Raw genomic sequence first — 26,979 nt, 5'->3', positions numbered from 1 at the left:
ACACTGGCTGTCAGGACCCTGCTCTAGTACGTGACGAGCCCTGTATGGTCCAACGGCAGGATAAACATGCAGGACAAATGAAGTTACAATCAGAAAATTGTTTTGAAAGATAGGAAATTGTGGTGGGACCACAGCAGAGTTACACCCAAGTCATCCTCGGAGCATCCATACAGGCTTCATAGAAAAGAAAGCTTTTGGGTCAAAACTTCAAAAACCAATTGGAGCTTTCTAGGTGAAGGAGCAGAAAGATTTTCCTGGCAGCGGGAAGGAAACGTGCGTGTGCACAGTGAGTAGGCGTTAGAGCCCAGGCTTGCTGAGGAGAGCACAGGTCAGTGACACTGGGGCAGGAAGTGAGGGCGTGGCAGGAGACACGAAGCGGGACGGGAGGTGGAGGAGAGGCAATGAGCGCTTGGTGCCTCGCAGGAGAACGCAGGGACTGCTTGATGACAGCGTGTCTGCTGGGGAGTTGCTGGGACTCTAGCTAGACAGGGATGCATGGTCAACCTCCAGTTCCCGGGAAGGCTTTCCAAGAGCCACTGGCATGTGCAGGGAAGAGACGAGGAGGGGCTGAATCAGAATGGTGTTTGTAGATGAACCTGGGGGAGTCTGGAGAATTAATGGAACTTGATGTTTTACTGCGTATGAGGAAGGAGGGTTGTGGGCAAGGGAAGCATCAAGGGTGGCTGGTGGACCCGTTTTGTGAGATGGGAATAGTAAGAGCGAGTGACTTGTTTGATGGGGGTGTTGGGATTTCCGATAGGGACTAGCTGAGTATGAGCTTCTTAGGAAGCACTTGGGTGGATACACAGCACTCGGCCAGCAGCAGGTGCCTACGGAGGTTAGGCCGAAACAGGGCCTCCCCAAAGATCTCCCCATCCTAATCCCCAGGATGTGTACATGTTACTTTAGATCTGGAAAAAGTGTGGTTCAGGATCTTGAGATTATCCTGGTTTATCTCAGGGTCCCTAAATGCCATTTCAAGTGTCCTGATGAGGGAGGCAGAGGGAGGTGACCCAAACAGAAGAGGGGGAGGCCGTGTGAGCACAGAGGCAGAGATCAGAGTGATGGAGCCACGGGGCGGGAAGTGCCAGCACCACCGTAAACTGCAACAGATGGCGGTGGACCCTCTCCAAGAGCCTCCGGAGGGGCAGGGCCCTGCCCGCCCCTTGATTGACTTCTGCCCAGAGATACTGATTTTGGACTTCTGGCTCCCAGGACTTGGGGAGAATACATTTCTGTTGTTTTAAGCCACCCAGTGAGCAGTCATTTGTTACAGCCGCCCTGGGAAACTAACACAATTATGAAGAAGACCAAAGGGCCGGAGGAAAACCAAGGAAGGAAACGTGTCAAGAAGTCAGGACGTCAAACAGATAAACAGCAGGGTCCTACTGTACAGGACAGGGAACTGTATTCAGTATCTTGTAATAGCCTACAATGAAAAAGAATATGAAAAGGAATATATATATATATGTATTTATATATGCATAACTGAATCTCTGTGCTGTACACTAGAAACTAACACAACATTGTAAACTGACTGTACTTCAATTACAAAAAAAAAAAAGAAGTAAGGACGTCTTCATCCTCAGCAGAACTCCTTGAGAGAGGTGTGCATCCGCTCACTGTCCGTTCTCTTACTGTCTGGAGGCTACGTCTCACCCTTCAGATTGCAGCTTAAACGTCCAGAAGGACCTCTCGGACCCTCAGCCTGGAGCAGCTCCGTGGCCTTAACGTTCCTCATGCCATCTCTCATAGCTCAGCGTTTCCTCATTCGCTTGCTGACTTGCCTCCGCAGTGCAAGGCAGGCTGGTCCGTTGCCGAGTCCCCTGCGTCTAGAGTACTAATATCTAACAGATGGTAGGTGTACAATATGAATTCTTACATGAACAAATGAATGCATAAGTGAACACTCAGTGTGCTTTGTTCATTCCTCTGCTTTAGCACCTTTCACACTGCAAGATACTTGGGGTGTGTGTGCGTGCACTCACCTGCACACCCTGATCACTGTGAGCCTCTGAGAGTAAGGACTTCATCTGATTTGTTACTTACGTTTGGGTACCTCACAGAGCACCTGCAACGCCTTGTTCTCCACTGAACTTCAACTGAATGAATAATTTAACTGTTTGAACCCCTAATCTTTCCTCTTCTTAAATCTGAGTGACTTCAACTCATTTGTCAGTCTTTCTTTTCTGAAATCATCCATGATGTTAAAAGGCTAAACAAAAATGACCATTTTGTACTATTCTGAAGATGGAAATTTCCTTTTTTATTAGACCTTTTTTGGAATCTTAATTGCATTAATAATACATGAAATTAGGGGGAGGGTGTAGCTCAGTGGTAGAGCGCATGCATAGCACGCACGAGGTCTTGGGTTCAGTCCCCTGTACTGCCATTAAAAATAGATAAGGAAATAAACCTAATAACCCCCCCACAAAAAAAAAAATTTAAAAAAAAATCAGTGAAAAAAAAATAATACACGAACCTAAAAATTAGGATAATGCGGTTGAAGTTGCCTTCCCTTTGATCAGTGTCCAAGCCTGTGTCTCCCTCTCACCTCCAGAGGTCTTTGTTGGTCTGTCCCCCTCCGGACCTCTTCTCATGCTTTTATTTGAAGTCCCTGTATTGATAGGAAAAACACTAGCATTTTGTGGCAGTGTTTTTACGTAAATGGTGTGTTTTGGGTATGCGGTGTTCTGAAATTTGCCTCTGCTCTCAGCTTTTCGAGATCTAAAATGTTGTCTGGGGCACTCCTATCTTCTGGGTTGGATTCCACTGCATAGAATGTGTCTCGTTCATCCCCAGATGGACATTTAAGTTGTTTCTACTAGGTTTTTTTTATTACAGAGGGGGCTGCAGTAGCATCCTTGCACACATCTCCCCGGGCCCCTTGCAACACTTTCCACAAGCTCTATTCCCAGAATTGTTCTTGCTGGGTTTGGAACTACATTGCCACCAAACGTGGCCACATCAGTGGCCTTCCTCCAGAGACTTTCCTTCTTCTCCAGTACCTAGTGTTGTCAGCATTTTCAACTTTTGCTAGTATGATAGGTGTGAAAGGTGATAGCATTGTCTTAATTTCATTTCTCTGACTATTACTGAACACTTTTTGTGGTTTTTATTGGTCACTGACATTTCCTGTCCATTCATTTCCTTTGCCTGTTGGTTTTTTTCTCTTTCCCTAGAATTCAATTGTTGGTCTACTGTATGTGTTGGAAATATTTTCTCCACTTATTTAAAAAAATTTTAAGGTGTGGAGGGTATAGCTCAGTGGTAGAGCGCATGCCCAGCATGCATGAGGTCCTGGGTTCAATCCCCAGCACTTCCATCAAAGTTAATAAATTAAAAAAATTTTTAAGGTACTTTTGACAGACAGAACTTTTTACAAATTTTTACTGAAGTATAGTTTGTTTACAATGTTGTATTAGTTTCAGGTGTACAGCAAAATGATTCAGCTATACATACATACACATATATTCTTTTTCAAATTTTTTCCATTATAGGTTATTATAGGATATTGAATATAGCTCCCTGTGCGCCACAATAGGACCTTGTTGTTTATCTATTTTATATACAGTAGTGTGTATCTGCAAATCCTAAACTAATTTATTCCTCCTTCCCCCTTTCCCCTTTGGTAACCATAGTTTTGTTTCCTATGTTTCTATGAGTCTATTTCTGTTTTGTAGATAAGTTCATTTGTATCATTTTTTTTTCGATTCCACAGGTAAGTGATATATTTGAGTGATATAATATTTGTCTTTTTATGTGACAATTTTAAATTTTGATGTGGTCAAGTATGTCAAAATTTTTCTTTTCTGACTTCTATCTACATTTAAAAATTTTTTAATTTATTTATTTTTGGGGGTAATTAGGTTTGTTTATTTATTTTAATGGAGGTACCGGGGACTGAACCCAGGACCTTGTCCATGCTAAGCACACTCTCTACCACTGAGTGATAACCCCCCCCACATTTTTAAGGAAGGATTTCTCCACCTCCAAGGTAACAGAGATATTGTCCTATTCTTCTAGTCATTTAAAAGTATTTTAAAAAAACTTTGGGCTATTACTCTATCTGCAGATGATTGTTGTGTATTGTGTGAAATAAGGGCCCAGATTAAATTTTTCCCATGTGGTTAATATTATTTATTGTATAGTTTATTCCTCCTCCACCAATGCTACCCTTAACATATGTGAACATTTCATAATTATTTTCTTTTTTCTGGATTTCATTCTGTTCTGTTCCGACTCCTAATAACTATTTCCATTATAACCTATAATGGAGAAGAATATGAAAAAGAATATATAGATGGATAACTGAATCACCTTGTTGTGCACCTGAGACTAACACAACATTGTGAATCACCTTTGCTTCAAGTAAAAAATTTAAAAAGTTTTGTCTATCAAAAGTACCCTAAAAAGGTTTTTTTTTTTTTTTTTAAATAAGTAGATACATGGAGAAAACATTTGCAACATATATGGTAGACCAACAACTGAATTCTAGGGAAAGGGAAAAAACCCAACAGGTAAAGGAGATGCATTAACATGTCTTAATATTCCTTAGAAAATTTCACCTACTCTTTGTTCTTATTTCTTGAAATTTTGTTGACTAGCTGTTCTTCCATATTTACTCTTTTAGAATCTCTTTATTTCATTTCACAAAAAAATCTTGTTAGGGTTTTTGATCCACATTTTAAAAAAATGTTAAAACCCACTAGACTGGGTACTGTTTCGTGTTCCTAAAGCCTCCACAATGTATTCTTCAGCTTTCCCTGTCTGTTAGTCGTATCAAAGGCAGGGCAGACCGGGTCTTGTGGGACCTCAGGTCTATACAATTTGAGAGCACTCTTTAAGAAAAGGAATGCAAAATTAGGACGGCGATAGTGGGGGCTGTGCCTGGGGAGGGGCCCAGACCTCCATCCAGCCTGACTGGCTTCTCGGTGAGCCCACCGCGGAGCGGCAGTCTCACTCCGAGAAAAGGTCCTAACAGACGGTACCCTATGAACCCCTCGTTCGTGGCTTCCAGGCTGCTTAGGTGGTATCGGCAATGAAACAACAATTAACTTGGCAGCCTGGGTTGTGTGTCTGGTTGTGTGTTACGTGATACCGCTGCCTCGACTTCTCCCTGGGATGGCACCTCACAGGTGAGGATCTCCGGGCACATTAGGAACATTAACTAATTAAACCTCACAAAACCCCGGAGACACGGGGAGGGGAGGCGCCGCATCACCTCGCCCAGTTCTGAAATGCAGCCGCCTCTGGGGATGAACGTGGCAGCTGCTTCATAACAACGGCAGCTCCCGAGACACGGCAGCCCGACAGCTAATCGTCCTGGTCGGCAATTGTCTTGTGAACGTTCGCCTGTCAGACAGCGAGCCTCCAGGATTAATTGTTCGCTGCAAATTTGATCCAGCCTCTGAAATTTCTGGCTTCTTAGTAATTTCGTCCTAATTATAGAATAAATGTGTGCACAGGAGAGGCCTAGTTTTCTTTTAAACTGGGCTGTATTTTGAGTAGTTCTTCAAATTTAAAAGTTAAAATAAGGAAAGACCGTTTTTTAAAATAAAGTGCAACTTAAGAATAGGGAGTTACTGGTAGAAGTTTTTGTTTAATTGTCAAACTTGGCTGCGGAGCAAAACGAGTCGGTGACAGTGGAAGTTAGAGCAGCAGCTACCGCAGGAGGCGCGCTGGCCGGGGGCGGGTGAGGGCAGCTCCCGGGCGCTGGACGGGCTGTGCTGTCCGTGGAGGTGCCGGTTCCGTGGGAGCGGACGTGCACCTCACCGTCCACCGCGTCGCTCAGTCACAAGCCAAACCTCAGAAGCGCTCCGCTCTCGCCATCACAGGGACGCTAGAAACACGGTACGGATGATCTGGAAAGTCTTCGCGGGGAACAGGCCGCTTTCAGACAGAACAGGTTTCATGCTCCCCGAAGCATCTGCGTTCAGAGGAGGCATTCTGAGCCCTTCCTCCTCTCACGACATCTGCTGCCCCCCTCCTCCCCCAAGAGCTGCTTGCTGCGCAGGGATGCGATTCTCTCGCGGTCCCTTCGACATTACCTGCCTCCTTGTCTCTGCCTTTACACCTCCCTGAGCATCAGTGTTCTCTTAGAATTTCATTCTACTTTCTTCACCTGCATCTTTGCCAGAAGCAGGCCTAGGGCCTGAGTAACCGGGGATTTGGGGTGGAGAGGCACCTGCAGGGGCCCTGCCCTGGCTGCTGCCGGAAGGGCAAACGCAGCGGGAGAGGAGGTGTCCGCTGCCTCTGGCCCCATGGCTTCCGCTGCGATGCTTCGCAGTGAGAAAACGGGGCAGCAGGCTCCGCTGAGAGCGCAGGCTCTGGGTCCCTCCGGCGTCTGCGTGGCGCTTCGCGCGTCCTAGGGCTGCTCCGAGCAGAGGTCAGGGCCGGGGGGGGGGGGGGCTGGCGGGGGAGGGGCGGGGGGGGCTGGCGGGGGAGGGGCGGGGGGCGGGAGAGATGGGGGAGGGGGGAAAGACAGACGAGGGAGAGAGCAGAAGGAGGGAGAAGGGAAGGGATTGGGGGAAGAGCTTTTGAGACAAAATGGGAATAATTTTTTCTACTCTAATATTCGGCGAAGGGTAGATACACGAATGCTACCCTGATTACCGACTTTCCAGAACATACGAAAGCAGCAGCGCCTCCCTCCAGTTCTGCTCAGAAAGTAGAAGAAAGTCGCGGCCGCAGAGGCACGGTTCCAATATCTCGAGCCGGGAAGCAGCCCCGGAGCTGTCCCCGCGTTCCGCCCGCGCTGGCGCTCTGGCTGTCTTGTCACATTCCCACGTAAAGTCACATCGCCCCCCGCCGTCCGGGAGGCTCGTGGGCGGCGGTCTGTAAGCTTTCGAGGCGCTCCTGTGAAAGGTCACGTAGCTCAGGACCTGGCGGGCCAGGGCCTCCAGGGGGGCAGCGGTTTGTCTGCTTGGCTCCCGCGAGGCCAGGTGTCACTTTACCCCCGTGGTGTGGACGAGGCCAGGGAGAGGTGGAAAGTGGGGCGGGCCGCGGAGACCCCGTTCTGCCCACTCCCGGCGCTGCCCCCAGCAGGGTGACTCCTCAACGCTGCGGTGTGGTCACCACGCCGTCCCTGTAGCTGCGAATCATCTCTCTTCTGTCCTCACACCCCTCTTTCTCTCCAAGATGCTGAGCTCGGGAGGAGCAGCCAGGACACCCAGAGAACAGAGGAGGAGCCACAGGAAGCTGTCTCCCCGGAGGCCAGGGAGAGCGTGCAGGTATTGGAGGTAATCCGCCCAGCCTGGAGCCGGCGGGCCTGGGGATGCCCGTGCCATCAGGGTCAGGGTCAGGGTCAGCGGTGTTCCTGGTGCCGGGGTCACGACCCACAGGGGAAAGTCCTCACTGGCACTAAGATCTGGGGGACGGCGGCCTGGAGGCTGTGTGTCTGTGACACATCAGAGCTTCACAGCATCTTCGAGAACACAGGCGGCAATGGGATTCCCTCCTCTCCACCTTCCTCCCCACCCACCGCCTGGTTTCAGGGGCTGAAGTGGATAAAGCAGCTCAGTTAAAGCCAGTTAGAAAAGCCACCTTGTCCACAGACTCAAATGAGCCGCGTTTTCCTTCCTGGCCGACGGCCCTGCAGGCCACAGAAGCACCTGCCAGTGTTCCCCGGGGAGCTGCTGGCCCTGCTGTCCCGGCCTGGCCTCAGCAGGACCCCCAGCCGCACCCTCCCACCCTGTGCCCTGACCTAAAGGTGGGCAAGCCCACATGGCAGGAGGCCAGTCAGCCATGTCACAGAGGACATAGGATGTTGGGGATGGGCCCGGGGAGCCAGCCGTGGTTCCATCTCTGCCGACCTCTGACTGCTGGTGGTTCACAGAAGTAGAAATGCCCATATTTACGGGGCTCGGGGTCCTCACCTGCTCCCGTGGGACTTAAGGGCATGTCCCCTGTGTCCTCCGGAACAAGACCTCACTGGGGGTGGAGTGGGAGAAGGAACAGGCTTATCTCTAGGCTGCTGTTGGCAGGCTGGTCCTGCACAAGCACCATGTGTGGCCAGAATCCCAGCCCCTGTTTCGCTGCACAGGCCCTTCCGCTTCTGGTCCTCCTGACTCTTCCGTGCACTGGGCCCCGGAACCCATCCCTGAGCCCAGGATCGAGGGCTGGTGCAGAGCCATCGCTTCCTGGACTCCAGCCCCCAATCTTGGGCACCACAATGTTCCCCTGCCCTTCAGCTCAACAAAGAAGATCTTGGGAAGAAGAAGAGGAGAGAAGACCTTGGTCACAAGACCAAGACACAGTCTTCGCCTGCAGGAGGGAAGAGGAAGGCCTTCTAACTCAGGGGTGAAAACGGGGGTGGAGAACATCCCAGAAAAGGGGACTGAGGGACCCCGGCACCTTTAAAGACAGCTGTAAGGCAGGGACTAGACTGAGGGGGTGGAGCTGAGGAAGGGAATTCATAAAAAGAGCTTCATGCTGGGGGTTCCTGCCTCTGGCAAAGATGGGGTGACAGAGCCTGGATGGACTGAAAAAAGCCAAAAAAAGGTCAAGATATGAAATAATAGTTTTTGAGACACTGCTCATCAGTTGACAAAGGAGAGCGATGTCCAGGAGATGGGAGAGGAGCCAGGGGGGCTTTCGAGTCATCATGACCTCCTGCCTGAGTGAGTTCCCACCACAGCACAGGGCAGGGGAACCGTGGGAGCCCAGAGGTATGTCCAGGGGGCTAACGCCACCAAGATTTGCAGGACAGAGTCCCAGGGAGGAGAGAGCTGCACAGAGAGGTGGTGGACACCAGCAGAGGGTCACTCTTGAGTATTTGGCTGAGTCCTGAGCAGCACATGCATGTGAGGAGACTCCTGTGGGTCGGGCTGAGGGAAGAACCTCCCAGAAGGATTAGCGTCAGCAGTGCCCAGTGCTCACACGAGGCTGGGAAGACTGCCCACCCCGCCAGCCAGCCTGGGGAACCGGAGACTCCCCGGCGTTGGGGGAACACACAGGAGGGTCCTGGAGTAACCAGCTCTAGAGAGGGCGCTGCCTCAGGCCTGCCCAGCGCCTCTTTAGAGCAAGAACCGGAAAAACCAAACAGCTTCCAAGGATCTTGAGTCCCAGAACAAAGTTCAAGCATATTTGTCGAATACCAAGTTATCCAGTGCCCGGGTAGGTTCAATCACAATGTTTGGAATCCAACAAAAAATTACCAGGCACTCAAAAAACTGGGAATACACGACGCAAGAGGCGGACATAACTCAGTAATTGAAACTGACCCAAACCTGACGACGATGTGAGAATTAGTGGACAGAACATCCAGACAGTTACTATAACCAAGTAAGTTCCAAAGGCGGAGGCGAGGCCCAGGAGACAGAGGTGCGCACCCCGTTTTGCTGTGCTTGACTTTACTACACTTCACGGGGAGTGCACTTCCTACAGATTAAAGGCTTGTGGCAGCCCCGCTTTGTCAGATGACGGCTAGCTTTTTTTTTAAGCAATAAGGATTTTTAAATTAAGGTATGTACATTTTTAAAGACATAATGCTATCGCACACGTCATAGACTGCAGTATAGTGTAAACATAACTTCTATATGTACTGAGAAACCAAAAATTCACGTGCCTCGCTGTATTGTGATGCCTGCTTTATTTGCGGTGGTCTGGAGCTGACCCCGCAGTATCTCTGAGGTATGTCTGTAAAAACACCCCAAATAAAGCTTCTAGAGATAAAAACTACATGAGATGAACAATACACTGGAAGGATGAACCACGGATTAGACATTGCAGAAAAAGAGACTAGTGAAGCAGAAGTGAGAATTAAAAAAAAAAAAACAACAGTGTATCAGTGAACTGTGGGATGACTTAAGTACTAATGTGTGTGCAACTGGAGTCTATAAAGAAGAGGAGAAAGAGGCTGAAACAGAAAACATATTTGAAGAAATAATGACTTAAAAATTCCAAATGTTACGAAAGCAAACACACAGACACAAGTTCAACCAGAAACAAGCCCAGGGAACAGGAGGAGACCCACACCGAAGCCCATCGTAATCAGACCACGGAAAACCAGTGATGGAAAGAAAATCTTAAAAGCAGCCAGAGGGAGAAAAAAAGACAAGCTGGGAACAGAGGAAGGACCAAAGATACGGGTGGTAGCAGATTTCTTGTTGGAAACAGTGCAAACAAGAAGACGCTGGAGTCACATCTTTGAAAAACTGGAAGAAAATAAACTATCATCCTGGAATTTTACATCCACTGAATATGTTTCAAACATAAAGGTGAAAGGAGGACCTTGCCTGCACGCAGGGGTGGGAGAGTTCCTTACCAGCAGGCCCATACGACAAGGAACGGGGAAGGCAGTCCTTTGGGTAGAAGGAAGACAATACCACATGGAAATCTGAATCCACACAGAGGGCTGGAGAGCACTGGAGATGGTAGCTGAAGGGGTAGATGTGTAAGATTTCCCCCTTACTTATATCTCCTTAAAAGATAATTGACTGCCTAAATACAGTGAAAGCATCAGACAAGAATAGCATGCAGACCAAGAGGGGGGAAATGCAAGAGTACTGTTTTAGGGTCCTTACGCCACACCTGAAGTGTTATTGCATCACCTGAAGATAGACTTAAAAATGATACTATATAAACTAAAAAGATACTGCAGTTACAAATCACATTCACAGAGTTATATATCTAATAAACCTGCAAAGAGATAAAGTAGGAATGTAAAAATATACAATTAATCCAAAAGAAGGCAAAAAGAGAGGAAAAGGGGACTAAAGAACAGTCAGGACACACAGCCAACAGTAAGATGAGAGATTTAAACCTGTAACCACGTCAATAATTATATTCAATGTAAAATGATCTAAATATCCCAATTAAAGAACGTGCAAAGCAGATGCAGAGTGGGGTACAAAGCAGGACTCAGTGACGTGTGGGTCACAGAAAGGCTCTCTGAGTATAAAGATACAATAGGTTCAAATGAAAAGGATGCAGATAGATGCACCATGTTAACACTGATCAAACGGAAGCCGGAGCAGCTTTACTCATTTCCGACAAAGTGGATTTCAGAACGGGGCGTAGTACCAGGGGTAACGGGGGTCTGGTGTTGAGGATTATGTCCTAGATATTTAGGGCCCTAATAGTAGGACTTCAAAACACATGAAGCAAAAATTGATAGAACGGCAAAGATGAATACACAAGTCAGCAACTGTATTTGGAGATTTCAACACCCCTCCCTTAATCATTGATAGAACAAAGAGACAGAAAATCGGTAAGAATACAGGAGATTGTAAGAACACTGTTGACCAATTTGACCTGATTGGCACTTACTAGAACACTGTGCCCAACAACAGCAGAATACACCTCCTTCCCACATGCACACGGAATATTTGCCAAGGGAGCTCATATTCCAAGCTGCAAAATAAGTCTCAATAAATTTAAAAGGATTCAATTCATCCAAAGTATGTTCTTTCCCGACAAAAGACATTAGAGGGAAACAAAACTACAAATCAGTAGCTCTCATGAACATTGATGGAAAAATTCTTTAATAAAATTTTTAGTAAATTGAACCAGTATATAAAAAGGACAATACATCATGACCGAGTAGGATTTATTCTGGAAATGCAAGATTGGTTTAACATAAGAAAATCAATGTAATTCACCATTTAGAATGTTAATTCTAAAAAAGAATACCTATATATTTATCTCATAAATGCAGTAAAGGCATTTGAAAATTTATAATCATTCCTTGTAAAAACTCCAGAAAGTTAGGAATAGAGAAGTTCTTCAGTTTGATAGAGGTTATTTTTTAAAAAACCTGTAGCTAACATAATCCTGAATGGTAAAATACTGAAAGCTTTTCCACCGAGATCAGAAACAAGACAAGTGAATGTCTGTTCTCACCGTTTCCATTCAAAATTATTCTGGAGGTTCAAGCCAGTGAAAAAAGACAAGAAAAGGAGTGAGAGACATCCAGACTGGAAAGGAAGAATTAAAGCTGTGTTTTATTCACAGGTAACATAACTGTATGGAATCTGTAAAACAACTGTTAGAACTAATAAGTAATTTAGTAAATTGCCAAATATATAGAAAATTAATATGCAGAGCTCACTTTTATCTCTATATAATAGCAATGAACAATCAGAAATGGAAATAAATACCATTTACAAAAGTACAAATACACAAAATGTTTACATCTGACAAAAGATATTCAAGACCTCTATACCGAAAACTATGAAACATTTCTGAGAGAAATGAAATAAGACCTAAATGAATGGAGAGATTTCCCCTGCACATAGTTTCCAGGGCTCCAGATTGTCAAGTTGTCAATGGGTCAATGAAATCCAAGTCAAAATTTCAGGAGGAATTTTTATAGAAATTGAAAAATTGATTTCAAAATGCATATGCAAATGGAGAGGACCCAGCACAGCCGAAACAGCTTTGGAAAAAGAGCAAGATTATAGGACTCATGCTACTGACTTCAAGTTTATTATAAGGTTCCTGTAGCTGAGACAGCGTGGTGGTGATGTCAAGGCCAGCAAACAGATGAAAAGCACGGAGGGTCCAGGAACAGACTCAGCACGTAATCTCCAGTGACAAAGAGCAGACCTCCGGCTGCCTGTCGTTGGCAGAGTGGCACCAGGTGGCGGGAGGACGGGCACAGAGGAGCACAGGAGCTTTGGGGAGTGAAGTGTATGTTCATCATTTTTATTGTGGTGATGTTTTTATGGGTACGTACATAAGTCAAAACTTTTCAAAGGGTAAACAGTAAACTTTAAACATACACAGTTTACTGTGTCAATTACTCTTCAATAAAGCAGTTAAAAAAAAAAGTGCAGCTTTCGAATTACACAGAGGAGTGAGGACAGCGGAGGGACAGCTAACATCAGCAGAGAGCTGGGAGGTGCTAAGCCTGTCTCTCTCCACCTGTCCTTATTTTATCCCCAGGACAACCTTAAGAGGCAGGTGCTGCTCTCAGTCCCTTGGTACAGATGGGGACGCGGAGGCTCTGTCACTCTTCAAGGCCGCAGAGCAGCGGGGCCAGGACCTGAAAGCCGGCGTGCTCAGAGCGTGGGCTCAGCCCCCGCGGGGGTTGACTCTCACGTCTTGCCTCTGTCGTTTGCAGGGAAGAATCACTAAAGATGCCGCAGCGGAGGAGGCTTTATCACCGGTCCCGAGTGGAAACACTGGCGAAGTGGAGGTGGGGCTTGTGAGGGCTGTCTGGAGGAGGGGGGGCAATGGCGGCCCCCACAAAGCTCACTCCTCCCCACCTGAGTCCCTGCGCCCTTGGCTCGCCAGGCCTCCCTGCCTCTCTCTCCCAGGGGAAGCCGCCTCCCCCCTCAGGGCATCCTCCGCAACGCCCCCCTCGGAGAACCCTCGCTGCACTGTGGCCGGCCCTTTGCCTGCGTCCCGTGCACGGCGCGCTCCTAGAAGAGGCACTTTCTACATGAGTTACTTGCCCACAATGTCAGTACATAGGGGTTTCCCCTTCTTCTCATCAGCTGGGGAGGAAACGTTCTGGCTGGCAAACATTTCTCCAGCTGTACGTAGCGAGCATTCGTGGACACACCTGTCTGCCTTATGTGTCATTCAGACGCATCTCAGGTCCCAGGAACTGCTCCCCCTGTCGCAGACAAAGACCAGGGCTGGTAGCCTTTGCCCGGGTGGCCATCCCTGGGGGACTTCCTCATCCCCGCCCACACCTTCCTGCGTGGCCCTTCGTCAAACCTGCTCTGTCCACGTTGGCGGGAGCGTACCTTCTGTTCCTGCCAGAAGCCTGAGGACTCAGGTGGAGAAGGGCGGGGCTCCGTGGGCCCTGCTGAGAGTGTTGAGCTTCTGCTAAGAAGCAGAGGAAGGCTCGGCAGGTTTTAAGCGGGAGGTTGGCACGAACAGACATTCTCGTCTCCGGTGAGGAGCACATTTCTGAGCCTGCTGGGGTCCCCGAGCACCTCCAGTTGGCTGTGTGTCAGCTCGGGAAATCTAGAGAACCCTTTGTGGCGGAGTGGGGTGCAGGCAGTTGTCAGCCCCGTGGCCTGGGACCGATTCGCTGAGCGCTAACCCCAGATGTTAGGTTCTGAGAGGGCCAGTCTACACAGAAGCCAGCTGGGGATTAAAAATCTCACTTCATGCTGGTTGAGGCTGATCTGGAGGCAAAGCTCAGCCCCGTCACGCAGACCGATGTCCTGTCCCTGCCCTGAGTTAAACGGGCACCACGTCGGGAGGAGAGGAGAGCGCCTGGGGCCCGGAGCGGGGCGTGCTTCTGGGAAGAGCGTGCGCCAGGCGGGCACAGGGTCCGCTTTCTGAGCCTCACTCTAGCACGTGCTGCGGGTCCCCCACCGCCTCCCCCCGACTGCTCACCCCTCCGCACCCCAAGGACGAGGGCTTCAGTGCCTGGCCTTCCCCCGGGGCTGCGCCCGGGGCAGGTCGCCGTCCACGGGGCGGTCAGGGACTCAGCCCCCAGCTCCTCCACCTCTCGGGCGGGACAGCTCCCGGCGCGCTCCCTGCACCTCCCCGCCGTCTAGGGGGGACTGACGAGGAGCCCGCTTGTTCAGCTCGCCACGTTAGTGACCTTCCCTTCCTCACCTCGCTTTCCCCATGCCTCTCGCAGAGTTTCCTGGCATCACTCTCCACACAGACTTAGCTCTGAGTTTGCTTCTGGGGAAACCACATCAGGCGCCCACCCCTCGTGTCCTGGGGAGGTGAGGGGGGTGCGCAGCAGAGGGGAGCAGCCTCTCCCCAGGATTTCTCAGAAGGAAATACTGCAGGGACCTAGACGAGGCTGTGGAGCGGGAACAGGTGGTCCACCCTGGGTTAGATGTGCTGGAACCCCAGAGGGAACCCGGGTCAGCAAGGAGGGTCGGTCTCTCATGTTTATCTCCTCTCCCTCCTGGGAGGAAGAAAACCCACTGAAATCATGACAGTAAAGGAATAAGGAGGGCACAAATCCACAAGACAACAAGGCTGGGAGAGGCAGTGCTGGAAGATGAGCACCGTAACGGTGCTTAGAATGAAGGAGCTCGATGGCGGCGTTTGCGCTGGCTTAGCACCGCTGGGGGAGGGGGAGGCAGGGTGTGGTTATGAGGGAGCCACTTCTCCGGGGACCTCGGGCTCCTGCGGAAGGCGGGGCAAGGACTGGGCTGAACCCAGGGCTGTGTGTGACAGCCTGCCGCTGAGCGTCAGGGACACGAGATTCCCTGTGGGGCACTTAGCTTGTCCGCTCCTCCCCAAATGAAACGACCAGATGACGGTTCTCTAGACAGATGGACCAGAACCAGCTCCGCATCCAGGTCCAGCCTGCAAGGCACGAGGCTGCGTGACGGGGAAAGACAAAGAAGTGGACTTCCCCTTTTCAGAGGGAGGACCCCTGCTCTCCTCCGGCCGCGTTCTCCTGGCAGAAGCCAGGCCTCTGTGCTCGTTTTTAATCACTGCTGTAACAAATTGCTACACTTTACTGGCTTAAAGCAACATAAATTTATTATCCCGCAGTTCTGGAGGTCAGAAGCCCCAAACAGGTCTTACTGTGCCAAGATGCAGGTGCAGAGAGGGTCCTATTCCTTCTGGAGCCTCTGGGGGAGAGTCCAGTCCTTGCCTTTGCCGGCTCCAGAAGACACCTGCTCTCCTCGGCATGTGGCCCCTTCCTCCATCTCCAGAGCTGGTAGCATCTTCCAGTCTCTCTCTGACTCAGACCCTCTTCCCTCCCTCTTGTAAGGACACTTCTGGTTTCATCCCCCCCCCACCCTCAGACCATCCGAGATAATGTCCCTGCCTCGAAATCCTTCCTTAATGACGTCTGCAAAGTCCCCTTTGTCCTGTAAAGTGCATCCCCAGGTCCCGGGGCCTAGGCCGTGTGTGTTCTGGGGGCCCCTGGTCAGTGCCTGGTCACCCACCGGGTGCCCCACCTCACCAGTAGCTGTTGAGTTTTGCTACCCACCAGGCAGTGTTGATTTTAGGAAGCTTAAAATGCGCTCCATAAATAACAAGGCGGGAACCCTGAACGGAGGAGACAAGGAGAAGGCCTGGAGCTTGAGAAATGAGGGCAGGTGCTGCCCCAGGCAGGAAGCGCCAGGCTGGGTCAGAGGAGGGGAGAGAGGACTTGGGGTCAGATGGAGCCTGCTTGTTTGGAAAAGAATATGGACAAACTCTTGGCAGCTCTGACAACGCACGGGGAAAAAAATCAGGGAAGCAAGCGTGCCAGAACCGAGTCCACAAACGAGAACGTGGTCGTAGCTCACTCCCCTACGGTGACACCTGCGTATTTGTAATAATGTAAATAGTTACTGATTTGGACCTGAATTGCGCTGTAATTACAGGGACGGCCGGGGGACAGGATACTGGGCAGGGGCGTGGAAGAGCGTCCCATCCGCCCACCACGTTAGTGTCCAGGAGGGGGTTTCAAAACTAAGGAATTAAGACATCGCAGCATAAGAACAGATTCAGACACACAGAGGTAGACGCCTACAGAAATGGAGGAGTTGGAAGAGCTGGCCAGTAGGGGACGAGGGGCCCCTGTAGTGCTCATATCGTCATTTTGACTGTCTGCATGCATTACTTTGATTTCAGAGAACTCGGAGAGGGACCTCGGAGTGAGTCATTCCCCTCTCGCTGAGCTGTATTCTCACCTCCTTAGATGGCCCTAAATGGGACTGGAAGGACTCAGCTCTGACTTTCCGCGTGACTACGGGCAGGGGGCCCTCCCCGGGGCTCCGCCTCACCAGCAAACCGCCTGAACAGTCCTCAGATCCAAAGATGCTTGTAGCACAACGTCACAAGGAAACCCCTTTTGGGGACGGAGAGATTTCGCTTATGGAATTAATAATTGTGTGTTAGTACCAGGCTCGAACCCCCACCCAGTGCTGCAGTTAACATACTGGTCCCGTATCAAAGGCCAACTGAAACCGTTTATTTTCTGACCTTTGCGTGAGAACTCGTTTCAGTCCTTACAAACGTTGATTGTCTCATGAAGAACGCGCCCTTGGGACCGCGGCAGCTCAGTTTGGTGTTTCAGGTGAGGCGGTGCCACCTGTCCCGGGAAGTGCGTCGTGGAGACACGGCAGCCGCTGGCCCGTAAGCTGTGCAAAGTGAACAGGTTCCTGCTCTTTCCTTGCTCTAGGACACAGGAGAGCTCAGCCAGGAGCACAGCACAGATGACGTGGGCTACTCGGTCAGCACCACGAGCTCAGCATCCGTGTCTCTGCCCGAGGAGACCGGCTCCTTCCGCCCCACCTACAGGGGAGCCTCGGCTGCCTTCTGTATCCAGCTCTTCTGTATCGACGAGAAGTACGAAGCGAGGCGAGTACTGGCCCCGGCGTGCCTGCCGCGTGAGACCGCCTGTGGCGTGACTCTCGCAGAGCTGGTGGTCCCAAGCCTGCCCCCCTCCCATATCTGGGGAGTTTTTTTAAAACCACAGATTCCTGGACCCCACTCCCAGGGATTGCAGTCCACGAAGTCTGGGTCAGGCCCACAGGACTGGGCTGCCCAGATCTGGAAGGCCATCCCCTATTCGCCCTGTTCTCCTGAGCTTGCCTTTGGAGGGGACTTTGGGCTTAGGGTGCTGCTTGTCTGGAGTCTTTTAGTTGCAAGTAGTGGAAACTCCAGCTGAATCTGGCTTTGGAAAAGTGGCATGATTGTCTCTCGTCGTAACAAAGGGAACTCCAGCGGTAGGGCTGGTGTTCGCTGCGGCGTGGGTCAGGACTTGGAGAACCCTGTCGCGGACCAGGTGTCTCTCTCTTAGCCACCAGTTGCCCTCCTAGTTACCCTCCTAGTTACCTGCTGCCGGCCTGCCCTCAGAGGGGTGTCTCTGCCCGGGCCAAGAGAGCAGACACTGGGCTCGGGCCCTGCACCTGATCTGGACAGGAAGGCGTCTGACTTGGGCCCAGCTGTCCAGCCAAAGCCTTCTTGGGACAAGATGGGCTGTGTGCTCACCCCTGAGCTGGTGGCTGGGCCGGGCCAGGCCACCATGAAGGCTTAGCCCCCTGTCTCCTGCTCCCCATGGAATCGGGGCTGGCGTTCCCCCGGAGGTCATCTGAGAGGGGGTGAACACCCCACGTTCAGTGCTCACTGCCCCCTGTCATCTGGGCGTGGACGCCTGCCCTCGAAGCATGGAGGCCACAGCCCCTTTGGGGTGCCCTTTACCCTGCCATCCTGTCCACAGAACAGTGGTGACGAGGAAAGGAGCGGCCCGTTTTGATAGACCAGAGGTTCTGGAGTGTCTGTTAGATGACTCAGAGCACTGCTGGACGCTCCCGTTTTAGTGGAGAAATCACATCCCCGGGCTCCTCGCCTGCCTTAGAACCACGCTTCACCTGCCCTTCTTCCCTCTTGAGTTCCCAGTTTCTTCTGAATTGAAATTCAACGGAAAGGCTGAGAAGGGAAATCTTTTTATTCTAACGACACCGTAGATACCTAAAAAGCCCATGAACCCTTACAGCTTTGTTGCGTATGTTTATTTTCCCGAGCTTTCTTATTTTCAAACAAAAATTCGACGACCCATTCTGGTTCATCTGTGGCTATGCGTCTGCAGCTGCTCAAAAGTCCTTTACAGATAAAAGAAAAAGCTCAGAGCGGCTTATAATGTGCCCCTATCTCTCCCCAGTTCTTCCGGAAAGGAAAGGAAGGATCACGTCCACCGAATGACTCTCCTGCTTTTCGGAGGTTTAGGGATTACTAATTGCTGTAATAGCACCTTCGGTTTTAGAAAAAATACCTCATTGCTGACGCGTGAAGCTAGTGCCTTCTGCGACCGGCTCACGTTCCGCTGGACGCAGACTCTGACGGCGGCCGGCTGATCCCCGCCGCGGCGGGAGAGCCGCCGGCCCGTTACACGTGCTCTGAGGCTGCCTCTGCTCGCAGGACAGTGACCGTTCTTATTGTCTTGTTTACAGGTCCCTGGACTTTATGAATTTTGTTTTCGGTCTTTTTCCTGTAAGTACACGCTGACTTTTGAGTAATATAATTGGTTTTATAAGCTAGAAAAGTCATAGAAAAGTAAAACGCCATATTCACCGTCCAAACGTTTCGTATGCTGTGAATGTTGAGGTTTGAACCGCATCTCTGTTCTGAAAAAAAGGCTGAATGACATGTCATGAACTCTTAGATGTGGAAGATACTGTCACTTCTCATAGCTCTTCCGTCGTGCTATTTTAATAGCTTTCTTTCAGCGCGTAGCTTCCTTCAGAGGTTGCTTTACCAGTGTTGTCTTGGAATCAAAGCATTAACAGAAAGCTGGGGGCAGGTGGATCCGGCCGCGGTGGTGCTTTCTAGCTGGCGCCGGCTCACAGAATTTGGACGTCACCAGACTGCCTTTCTGAGGCAGGAAGGTGGGAACTTGTGGCTGGTCTCCCCGCTGGCCGTGCCGGGCGCCGGGTCTGACAGGGCGCGTGGGGCGGGGGGCTCCACCCACCACCCGAGGGGCGGTGAACGGCCCCAGGCACGCGTCCAAGTGCAAACAGGACTGTCCATCTCACGGTGTGGCGGCCTCCTCCTCATTTGTTTCGTGGTTGTCAAGGGATAGAGATTCCGGCCAACCTCTCATCACTTTATTGGAGACAAGAAAGTAGGGGAACAAGACAGTGGAGAACAGAATGGAGTTTTCTCATGACTCCCTCTGTGGCCGGCCTGTCAGCGAGGTCAGGTCAACACTGCGCTTCTTGGCTAATTGCAGGCAAAATACCTATTTCTTTTTCCTTGATGCTGTTTCAACTGAGGCAAAAACCAAGTATGGTTTGACTCTGTTGCCTGAAAGCTATGTGAGCCTAGATCACATTTCCTCATTTTGTTAAGATAATGAAGCCTTGCAATAATGCTTTCCATTGTTATTTTTTTAAATTAATTTTAAGGCATCTCGAAGCTTGTAAAGCTCTGTAGGTGACCCACGGGGGGGTTTGCAAAGCCAGCTTCCCTCGGAGAGGCCCCCATAAACATTCACCAAGTTTAATTCATTCCTACTTTAAAGTCCCCGTAAAAGCAGCTCTTCAAACTTGCAAAACTAGTGCTGGCTTTAGAGGGGTAAGAGACATGTTTCCTTTTTAGTTCTCTGTTGTTTCAGGATACAGGGAGACAGGAACCAAATGCTTCATTACTTCACCCTTAATCCTTCCTGTCCGAGTCGAAGCAACTCATTACAGACTCCTCCTCCCGGAGGAAGCTCCGCGGGACTTGGCACCCTGTCCTTTTATTTTCAGCTTGAGTATTTCAGCAACTTGACTCGAAGGCTCCCAGAAGGAGCTGTGTTACTTTGCTAGAAAGAAGGAAGATGAGGTCAAACAATGCTTCACTCCCTTGGGTCGCGCACGTGTCCCCAGCGTTTTGGATGAGCACGGGCAATGCCTTCACAGGGTTCAGGAGGAGGTGAGATTCCACAGGGACAAATTAGCTCTGGGAAGAGCAGGCTGCTCCTGCAGGCACCTGGCAGCGGGGCAGGGGGGGACGTGCGGAGCATAGCACTGTCCCGTAGACAACAAATTCCAGGTGTTCCAGCAGCTACGATTTAAAAAAAAAGTAAAAAGACACAGGTGAAGTCAGTTTTAGTAATATATTTTATTTCCTGCAATAGGTCCAAAAGGTTTAATCATTTCAGCCTGCAGTCAACATGAAACATTATTGAGATATTTTACTTCCCTTTTCTGAGCTTTTAAAATCCAGTGTGCATTTTACACTTACGGAACACCTCAGGACAAGAACTACAGGTCAGGAATTCTTGATCTGCGTTTAGACGTTGTAAAATTTGCCACTGAATGAGCAGATTCATAGACCCAAGTTGTTCCAAACACACATAAACCTTTTCCAGTCACTGCACTGAGTGTTTGTTTTTAAATTTACAAAATTAAAATGGAGTGAAATAAAGAATTTGGTTCCCCGGTCGCACTAGCCATGCTGCAGGTGCTCGGTGGCCAGACGTGGCTCCTGGCCACCCCGTCGGGCAGTGCAGACTTAGGGGGTCAGGACACGCAGGTCCTCCTGGGTCTGCTAACCAAATCCACTGCCCAGGTTAGACAGGCTCTTAGATCTCTTCACCCACGTGGTCGTGAAAAAACACGCAGACGTCCTTCCATGGGCAAGCGCAGGGTTTCAGAGCGGAAAAGGCCTGGAGCACTGCCCTCTCGTCCCGCCGAGGAGGGGGCCACAGCTGGGGCAGCGTCACTCAGCGAACCCAAGGCCTTGCACACTGTGCTGCTGCGCTCTCCTGGACGCGGTGCGTTTACAAGCAAACGTTTAAAGTCTGCTTAGTTTAAAAATCTGCTTCCACCGAAGAGCTGTGCCAGAGGGGCTGGCTGTTCACAGCTGTCGTCTGTCCAGGTTTCAGTCAGACACGCAGGTATTTTCCCCACACTCCTGCCGTCCCCCTGAATTTTATGATTACTTTCCAAATTATAGGACTCTGTCGCTTGAATACTCTCTCCTTTACACAGTACGCCTGTTTTCTTCTGTGTTTGGAGCAGGAGTTTGTTTAGTGATGGATGGTTTCTGGTCTCCCATCACTCAGGACAAGAACTTCTGTGTCATCTCCCTGCCGCACCTCACCCCCGAGTTTGTCCTCATCCAGAACTTCGTGAAGGCGGTCCCCTTCAGCACCTGCACCCTGGAGCAGGACCTCTACATCTTCCACCGGGCCGGATTGCTCAAGTAAGTGGGCGCACGTTTGCCCAAACACAGTCCATGAAGTTAAAAAAAGGGAATGCAACAGGAGCTCCCGACCATCTCGGTTTAATTATTTATTTAAAAAACTGTCTTAGGGGCGGAGGGCTTGATCAGGTGATTGGGACCAGTACATTTAGGGAAAGAGTCATGGTGACAGGTTACTTGTCCAGTCAGATAACAAAGCAAAATCTGACTCCACAGTAATCAGAGCAGTGTCTGTTGCTGTGTTTCCACGGGTGGGACCAGGTAACGTGGGAACGAGGCTCACCGCAGACCCCAGCAGAGTCGGGACTGAGTGTGTGCGTGTGCGTGCGCACAGGTCCGGACGGATGGACGTGGGTGACAACATTCGTGGGCAGAGGCAGGACTGTTCTGTAAGTGGTGGGACAAAGTGAAGACAGAAATGTTCTTCGTATCCTTCAGTAAAATAGGCTCCTGGGTGACGAGGGAGTTAGAAGCGAATATTGAAAATGTTAAAAATTAGACACTGTATCTGCAGTGATAGGTTCCATGCCAGGTTCTGAGAACGCAACAGTAAACAACACACAGACGTGTCCCCGGCCTTTCAAAGCTCATAAACACTCAGAAATGGAAGCCTGCAGCAGCAACGGGGGGTCCCAGCAAGGGGCACGTGGTGCTGTGGGTGGGCTTCACCGGAAGATTCAGCCCAGTCAGAGGGAGCTTTCCTGAGGAAGATGTTGGGTTTCAGACAAGGAGTGTGAGTGAAGATCGATCTTTACTATGTCTCAGGATGGGGAAAGCCTTTTTAGAACATGGAATTAAAAAGTTAAGATTTTTTAAAACTCTATGAGCCATTCCTCAGAACCATTCTAATTTAATTAAAATGCAATTGACTAATGGAAGAATATTTTTAAACAAATACAGCAGACACAAGTTTGGTATATTTAATATATAAAGAGCTTTCATAAATCAACAAGACTGTTTGATACCAAATAGAAAAATTAGCCCTTCAAAATGGCCAGACTGTTTGCCAGAAGAATAAACACACACACACAAAATCAAAGGATATTAACACCAAGCGAAAAACAAACAAGCAAAAAAACCCAATGGATATTAAAAAAATCTTCAAAGTTATCATTCATTAGGGAAAAGAAACCAAAGCAAGAATACGATACCATTTTTGGTCAATTGGCAAGAATTAGAACACGGAAATACCCAATTCTAATGAGAAAAATGTAGCTCTTGTCAGAATGTAAATTGACATAAAATCCCAAAGGGCAGTTTGCCCAGAATGCTAAACTAGTTTATATCCTTTAACTCTTTAATTCCACTCCTGGACACTTGCTGCAGAGATGCAAACAAAAATTTACGTACGAGGATTAAGGAACACTGGAAATACTCTGAACGTCCAGTAGTAAGAGAGTATTTAAATACTTTGCGGTACCTGTATGAAGGCATCTATGTTTACAATTCATTTAAAGAATCTTTTTTTGTTCTACATATATTTTTTAATTGAAGTATCATTAGTTTATATTTAAAGAACATCTAATGATTGGAAAATGCTCAGAATGTAATGTTAGGGTCAAAAATCTATCCGTCTATAAAAGAGCATTTAAATATGACCAGAATTTCTAAAGGAGGAAGAACACGTGGATAAAATAAACTAAAAGGAGCCGTGCAGATGGCGGATGCTGTGATGTCCAGGCCCTTCATCCAGGACTGAAGAATGCATTTCCCAACTGCGGGTTGTGTGGAGCCCACAGCTCGAAGCTGGGTCCCCTCAAGACCCTGCCCTTGACTGAAGGGAGGGGCTTTCCCCGAGGTCCACCCTCCCACGAGGTCCGCCCTCCCAGGGCAGCCTGCATCTGGTGACCAGTCGGTGTGGGGGAGGGGAGGAATAACAGCACACAGGGCCAGCATCTCTGCTTCCGAGGGGCACCCCTGAAGGGTCTTCCCAGGGCAGGACCCCCGAAGTGTCCGCTGGGCATTTGTTGTGACCCCCTTGCTTGCAGCCCACCTGCCCCCTCTGCCCTGTCCTGCTCTGCCACTCCCCACAGGTGTGTGACACCAGAGGTGGCCCATGGCGGCCGCAGGGTGGTAGGGCGAGCTTCCTGGGTGATTTTTAATTTCCTTCCTCACGTCGCCTAAATCTTGGAATGTTCCTACACCAGCCTTGAATATGGCAAGCGGTCGAAACCCGTCAAATTGGCTCAAGTCACATGGGTTTATTACTACTCAGCAAAGGGAGGACTCCGAGGGCAATGCTGGTCTCACATGGACTCACTAGCCCGGTGGGACCTGTCTCTGCCCAGCTGACCTCTTCTCAGACACAGCGGTTGCAGAATGGGCGAGGTGGCGCCAGATCCTTCGTCACTTAAGTCCAACAGGAAAAGAGTGGTGGGTGGGCTTCTTTTCAGAGGCCCCAGCACAAGTCTCATTGCATCTCATTGGCTCAGATGGGTCCCGTGCGTCCCTCGAACCTGGCACTGGCCCAGAGGCTCCTGACTGGCATCACTCAGGTCTGGCCCCAAAGCACAGGGGCTGGGCCGGGGAGGGGTGCCCCGCCAGACACACATCTGGGGACATTGCTGGAGAAGCGGGCGGCTGAGCTGCTTCCCACAGCACTGTCTCAGGACGGGACCCCCTCGATCAACAGAAAGCGCACAGTGTGTGGGAGGAATGTCAGTGCCTTCTATTTCCTGTGATTTCACTTCTCCAAGCTGTCTGATACGTCCCGTCTCTTTCTTACAAAACATGACAGAGCTCGCCGCACTGCACTTCAAACGGGTGCACTTCAGTGTGTGCAGACGAGGCCTCAGCACAGGGGCAGCAAAGCTCACAACGAGGGGTGAGCGGAGGGGTTTCAGGAAGCTCGCTGTGTAACTGACAGGCCAGCCTCTCAAGTGGACTCTGAGGGACGTTCTGAATGATCACTTTGTAGTTGGGGGACGCTTAAATGAATGCTGGCATATTCGTTCAGCACATTATTACACAGATTTCGGAAAAATCAAAGCAGATCTGCGTGTCCTGTGCGGAATGGCGTCTAGCACGGTGAGAAGCACAAGGGGTCAGACTTGACAGTAACGACACCCCCCGTTTAGGGGAGGTTTCTAGTGTTCCGAGCACTTTCTTAATCACTTTTTAAAATTCATTTTGAAAATTTTTTATGTGAAGTATAGTTGATGCACAGTGCTGTGTTAGTTTCTGGCGTGCGGCACAGTGACCCAGTTACACACTTTGTATGTATATTATTTTTCATTAGAGGTTATCACAAGTTAGTGAATCTAGTTCCCTGTGCTGCACAGTAGGACCTTGCTGTTTGTTTGTTCTGTGCACTGTAGTTTGTATCTGCTAATCCCAAACTCCCAACTTACCCCTCCCCGCCTTTCCCCTTTGGTGACCGTAAGTTTGTTTTCTGTGTCTGTGAGTCTTGATCACTTTCCGTGTGTCGTTACGCACAGTGACTTTATTAGCTAGGTACCATGGTTATTAACCCCATTTACAGGTAAGGAAACTGAGACTCAGAGAGGTTAAGTAGCTAGTCCAAGTGCACACAGCAGGAAGTAGCAGAGCTGGAACTGGAACTGAGGCGGCCTAATTGCCTCACACGTTGCTCACTGGTCATATCTCTACTGTGTTTTCAGCATAAAGCTTTGTAATGCAGAGACCCTGAGCCAGCGTGGAAGTTCAGTCTCTGCCACAAGGGGGTCCAGACAGGCGCAGGAGGTCTAAGGAGAGTCACAGCTTCCCCCCCGAAGTTGTTCAGGGACCCAGGCTCCTTCCCTCATTGCTCCCCCATCGCATAGAGCAAGGGTCTCACCTGCCGTCTGCACGGGGAGTTGGGGGTCTGTGAATCTGGCTGGGAAGAAACACTACACCTTATGTTACTAACCTCTGATCGAAATTCAGTGTGTCCGTCCTCCGTGAACAGAGGCAGCGGCCTCAGAAGTGCCGGCAGAGCTGTGGCGGTGGCCAGGGGCAATCCGCGGCTTTTCATGTCACCTGACGGTTGTTGCAAGTGTCCCGAGATCCAGATGCTCGTCCGACTTTGAAATGTCCTTAAATTATTCTCAACCAGGACTTTTTACCTGATGGCGTTAATGAGGAGGCACAGATGTTACCAAAACACACATTTTTTAAAATGTTTCAGTAACTATATTTCAACATAATTTGTTGTCTTTTATTTGACACGTCGAAAAGCGTCAGTCTGAGGAGGGGACCCCAGCATCACCAGACCCCAGCATCAGAGGGGCCCAGGGCGCAGAAAGGATTAGCCCGCCGTCCACATGGCCTCCTTTCCTCCTTGTGCTGTGAGCTGGCTCAGAGCACCCGAGCCACATTTCAGCCCACAGGGGGTGGGTGCAAAGAGAAATGGAGGGGATGACTTTCCCCTTGCAGAAGCCATGTCATTCCTGTCCATCGTCTGGGCTCAGGGAGTCGGTTGGATGGCCCTGCCTCGCTGCAGGGGAGGCTGGGGGACAAGCCCCTGGAAGGCCAGGTGTGCACCCAGCAAAAGCTCAGCTGATTCAGTCATTGAGATGACACGGGGAAAGGGAAACTGTGGGACCGTCACATCCCGTGTTTGTCTCGCACATGTGCAGATGCTGTAGAAAGGCACACACAACGTTACCAACCTCACGTGCCTTTGGGGAGCAGGGCCGGGAGGCTGTGGTATAGGTGGAGACTTACTTTTTGTTTTATGTCTGTTGGTTCTGTTTGATTTTTTTTTTTCATGAACAAACTTTATTTTTTAGAGCAGTCTTAGATTCACAGCAAAATTGAGCAGAAAGTGCGGAGGGTTTTGACACCCGCCTTCCCCCGCCCCCCACCCCCGAGCTGCACGGCTGTTCCCTTCGACGGACCCGCAGTGACTCAACGTGAGCCGCCGTTTCCGCGCTCACGTTAGAGTTCCTTCTCCTCCTGTGCGTTCTGCGGGTTTGGACAAATGTGTACGGCGTGCCCAGCGTGACAGAGTCACACAGGGCAGTTTCTCAGAATCCTCTGCGCGCCACACTCAAACCTCTCTCCTTCCCCACAAGCTCTGGCAGCCGACTGCTGCTTTTTGTTGTTTTGCTTTTTTTGGTGGGTGGAGGTAATTAGGTTCATCCATTCATTTATTCATTTTGACGGCAGCACTGGGGATTGAACCCAGGGCTTCGCGCTGCTGAGCACGTGCTCTGCCACCCTCCCCCTTGACCACTGACCTTTCTCCTGTCTACGTAGTTTTGCCTTTTCTAGAATGTCTTACAGCTGAAACCATACAGTACGTGGCCTTTGCAGGTTGGCTTCTTTCACTGAGGAAGCAGCATTTTAAAGTTCCTCCGCGTCTTCTCATTACTTGACAGCTTGTTTCTTTTTAGCACGGAATAATATTCCACTGTCTGGTTGTACCAGGGTTTATTTATCCGTTCTGCTACTGAAGGACAGCTCGGTGGCCCCCAG

At 49.9% G+C, this 26,979-nt stretch overlaps 1 protein-coding gene across 3 annotated transcripts in view; it reads left to right on the top strand.

The window, feature by feature from the left end:
- Positions 1-26,979, top strand: part of CFAP61 (cilia and flagella associated protein 61) — a 257,175-nt gene that overhangs the window by 63,048 nt on the left and 167,148 nt on the right. For 2 of the 3 annotated variants that reach the window (XM_074347803.1, XM_074347805.1), the window contains exons 9-13: positions 7,141-7,241; positions 13,067-13,141; positions 17,051-17,229; positions 18,822-18,861; positions 21,422-21,561. In XM_074347803.1, coding sequence (XP_074203904.1) covers positions 7,141-7,241; positions 13,067-13,141; positions 17,051-17,229; positions 18,822-18,861; positions 21,422-21,561 — 535 coding nt within the window. The remainder of the gene's footprint in view (positions 1-7,140; positions 7,242-13,066; positions 13,142-17,050; positions 17,230-18,821; positions 18,862-21,421; positions 21,562-26,979) is intronic. The other variant, XM_074347804.1, reaches the window with a different exon arrangement.

The sequence above is a fragment of the Camelus bactrianus genome, chromosome 19 (assembly GCF_048773025.1).
Source record: "Camelus bactrianus isolate YW-2024 breed Bactrian camel chromosome 19, ASM4877302v1, whole genome shotgun sequence".
In the NCBI taxonomy this organism is placed as follows: Eukaryota; Metazoa; Chordata; class Mammalia; order Artiodactyla; family Camelidae; genus Camelus; species Camelus bactrianus.
This window is presented reverse-complemented; position numbering and strand designations above follow the sequence as displayed.